A 2898-nucleotide genomic window follows, 5' to 3' on the forward strand; every position below is an offset into this window, starting at 1 on the left:
CACCCTCCGCCCCGTGTGCCCGGTGGGTCAGCCTGGCCCGTCCACAGGCAGCTCGGGCTTCGGCACCTGCCCCGGCCCCGCGTCCACCTGCCCCACCGGCCAGTGGCTGCCGTGCAGGCGCCGGGGTCCTGTCCTACGGAGCCCAGAAGTGGGCGCTGCCCCAGGCGCGCGGGCAGCTCCGGGCAGCAGTCATGGTCACCCCCGGTCACCGCGCGGCCGGGCGCACGGGTCAGGGGCGGTCGTGCGAGGTCCCTCCTGGCCCGGGGCGTCATCAGAGCCGGAGTTTCCCCCGCTCCGGGGGTCCGGACAGCGCCCCACTCTGAGGGGTGCCGGGCCTCGGGCCGCCTCGGCCAGCGGGGCTGCAGGACAGGACCAAGCCTGCGCCTGGACGGGCGTCGGCTTCTCCATCCGCCCCTGCGGCGGCTGTGGCGCCTCTTCCCCTCAGCCTCCGTGTCCCCTTCCAAGACACCCTGGCGCGCAGTCCCCCCTCTCCGCTTGGAGGCCAGCCCTTCCCTCCCTCGCAGGCGCATGCGCAGCTCCCTCCTCTTGCCCCTGCCCTCCTGAGTGGCCCCCCTCAGCCTTGGGCAGCTGCTCTCGGGCTGCCCCACCCCCGAACCCCATGGGACCCTGTTTCAAGCCCCGGTGCCTGATTGGTCCACTCCCGACCCGGAATTGCGGCTCTCCATAAAAGGGCCCTGAGGCGCCAGGGCAGGAGCAGCTCCCAGTGGAGCCCAGGAGAGGCCAAGCCTCCCCTCCACGTGGGCGGCTCCGGGAGGGTGTGTTTGGGAGGGTGGGTTCGGGTGCTAGACGTCCCCCTAACACCTAGGTCCGGCCCAACCCGCCTGCACCCTGGCCCGGCTCAGAGCCTGGACCTGCCTCAGCCAGTCCCGCTGCCCAGAGACACCGGCCCAGCCCTCCTCTCCTCGGGGGAGTGTCCACGGCCTGTACCTCTCTCCTTGGGGGAGTGTCCCTGGCCCCCAACCTCTCTCCTCGGGGGAGTGTCCCCAGCCCCGCCTTCTTCTTTTCGAGCAGTGTCCACAGCCCCGCCCTTCTCCCCTCCAGTGAGTGTCCACCAGCCAGAGCGACAAGCTCACTCTCAGCCAGGGGGTGGGGGCACGGGAAGCACCAGCTCTCACAAGGTGGTTAGCAGCTCCTCCAACCTGACACAGCCATGACTAGACATAGGAGAAATTAAACCACTAATTACTGCTAAGTAAACGGAGAGATGGGACTGTGTGTATTGTGTGAAGTCATTGCTACAACATTTGGGAAATGCCACTGGACACACACGGAGGGCCAGTGTTGGCCGCAGAGGTAGCAGGGCACAAACAGCAGTGCCAGAGGGGTGGGCGAATGGTTGGTGCTGAGTGATGTCACCATAATGAATGTGTCACTGCAGGATTGTCACCAGCACAGAACATACAAACCGAGGCGAGAAGCCCCGATGCAGGCGAGGGGCGTGGATGAGGCCGGCAGGTCTCTGTGCCTGTGTGGGAGAGAGAAGGAGCACCTTGAGGTTACCTGCAGTGGGTGAGGGCAGCCACTGGCAGGTTTAGAGGCTTGAGGGAAAACTCTCTGTACCCTCCTGCCAAATCATAAATTTTAAAAAAGATCTAAAAACTAAAGTCTGAAAATATAATTTGAGGTAAATATTCTGAAATATTAATGAGTAATTACAAGTGGAATCTAATACTGAAAGAGCAGTAGGTAGAGGCATTACTCCTTAGTGAGTCTCCCCTTCATCAGTGTCCCCACAGCTGACTTCAGGGCTTGGTTCCTCAGGCTGTATATGATGGGATTAAAGGTGGGGGGCACCATCGTGTAGAACATGGAAATGACAAGGTCAGACATGGATGGGGTCTCTGAGGTCGGCTTCAGATAAGCAAAGCATCCAGTGAAGACAAATAACACCACAACCAGCAGGTGGGGAAGGCATGTGGAGTAGGCCTTGGCCTTCCCTTCTGTGGATGGGATCTTCCTGACAGCAGAGAAGATGTGGACATAGGAAATGATGATGGCTATGAAATAGCAGATAACCAACACTTCACTAATAAGAATGGGGACAAGTTCATTCATCAGATTTTCTGAGCAGGAAATAGCCATTAACTGGGGGACGTCACAAAAGAACTGGTGGACCACATTGTACCCACAGTAGGACAAGGAGAAGGTTCCAGCTGTGTGCATCACAGCATAGAGACCCCCACCCAGCCAGGACACAGCTGTCAGCTGCACACACCTGTCCCTGCTCATGATGAGGTCATAGTGCAGGGGGTGGCAGATGGCAGCATAACGGTCAAGGCTCATCACCATGAGCAGGTGAAGCTCTGTTACTGCTGACATAAGCATCGTAAAGACCTGGATGACACAGCCTGGTAAGGAGATGGAGCTGCTATGCCTCAGAGAGTTGGCAATGGACTTGGGGACTGTGGCTGAGATGAGGCAGAGGTCCGTGAGGGACAGACTCCTCAGGAAGAAGTACATGGGGGTGTGGAGGTGCCGGTCCAGGATGGTGATGAGGACGATGAGCCCGTTCCCCAGCAGGGCGCACAGGTAGACCAGGGAGAAGAGCAGCGGGTGCAAGAAGCCCATAGTCCCCTGGGTGGGGAACCCCATGAGGACAAATTCTGTCACAGCTGTAAGATTCGGAACCCCTGGAGACAACATCTGCATGAAAGTGAGGAAGAAATCAGTCCCATCCACTCTCTCCAGACTGAGCATAACTTAGTGCCTCATGATAATCACAGCAGCTGCTCACCATCCATACTCCTGGTGCTCCTGAGTCTCATTCCCAGTCATTCTCTGAGTAGCTTCATCCTGTCAAAAAAATGCATTTCCTGGCCTCCCCTGGTGGTGCAGGTGATTAAGCACCACACTGTGAAGCTGTCAGCAGCCTCTGCA

General features: G+C 58.9%; 1 protein-coding gene across 1 annotated transcript; it reads right to left on the bottom strand.

The window, feature by feature from the left end:
- Nucleotides 1-1716: 1716 nt before the first annotated feature.
- Nucleotides 1717-2589, bottom strand: LOC311176116 (olfactory receptor 14A16-like; the record flags this gene model as incomplete). Its single annotated transcript, XM_084241439.1, has 1 exon — nucleotides 1717-2589. The coding sequence occupies one exon, from the start codon at nucleotides 2587-2589 to the stop codon at nucleotides 1717-1719; it is 873 nt and encodes a 290-aa protein (XP_084097565.1).
- Between the last annotated feature and the right edge of the window lie 309 nt (nucleotides 2590-2898).

Source organism: Talpa europaea (genome assembly GCF_964194135.1).
Source record: "Talpa europaea genome assembly, chromosome: 8".
Lineage (NCBI taxonomy): Eukaryota > Metazoa > Chordata > Mammalia > Eulipotyphla > Talpidae > Talpa > Talpa europaea.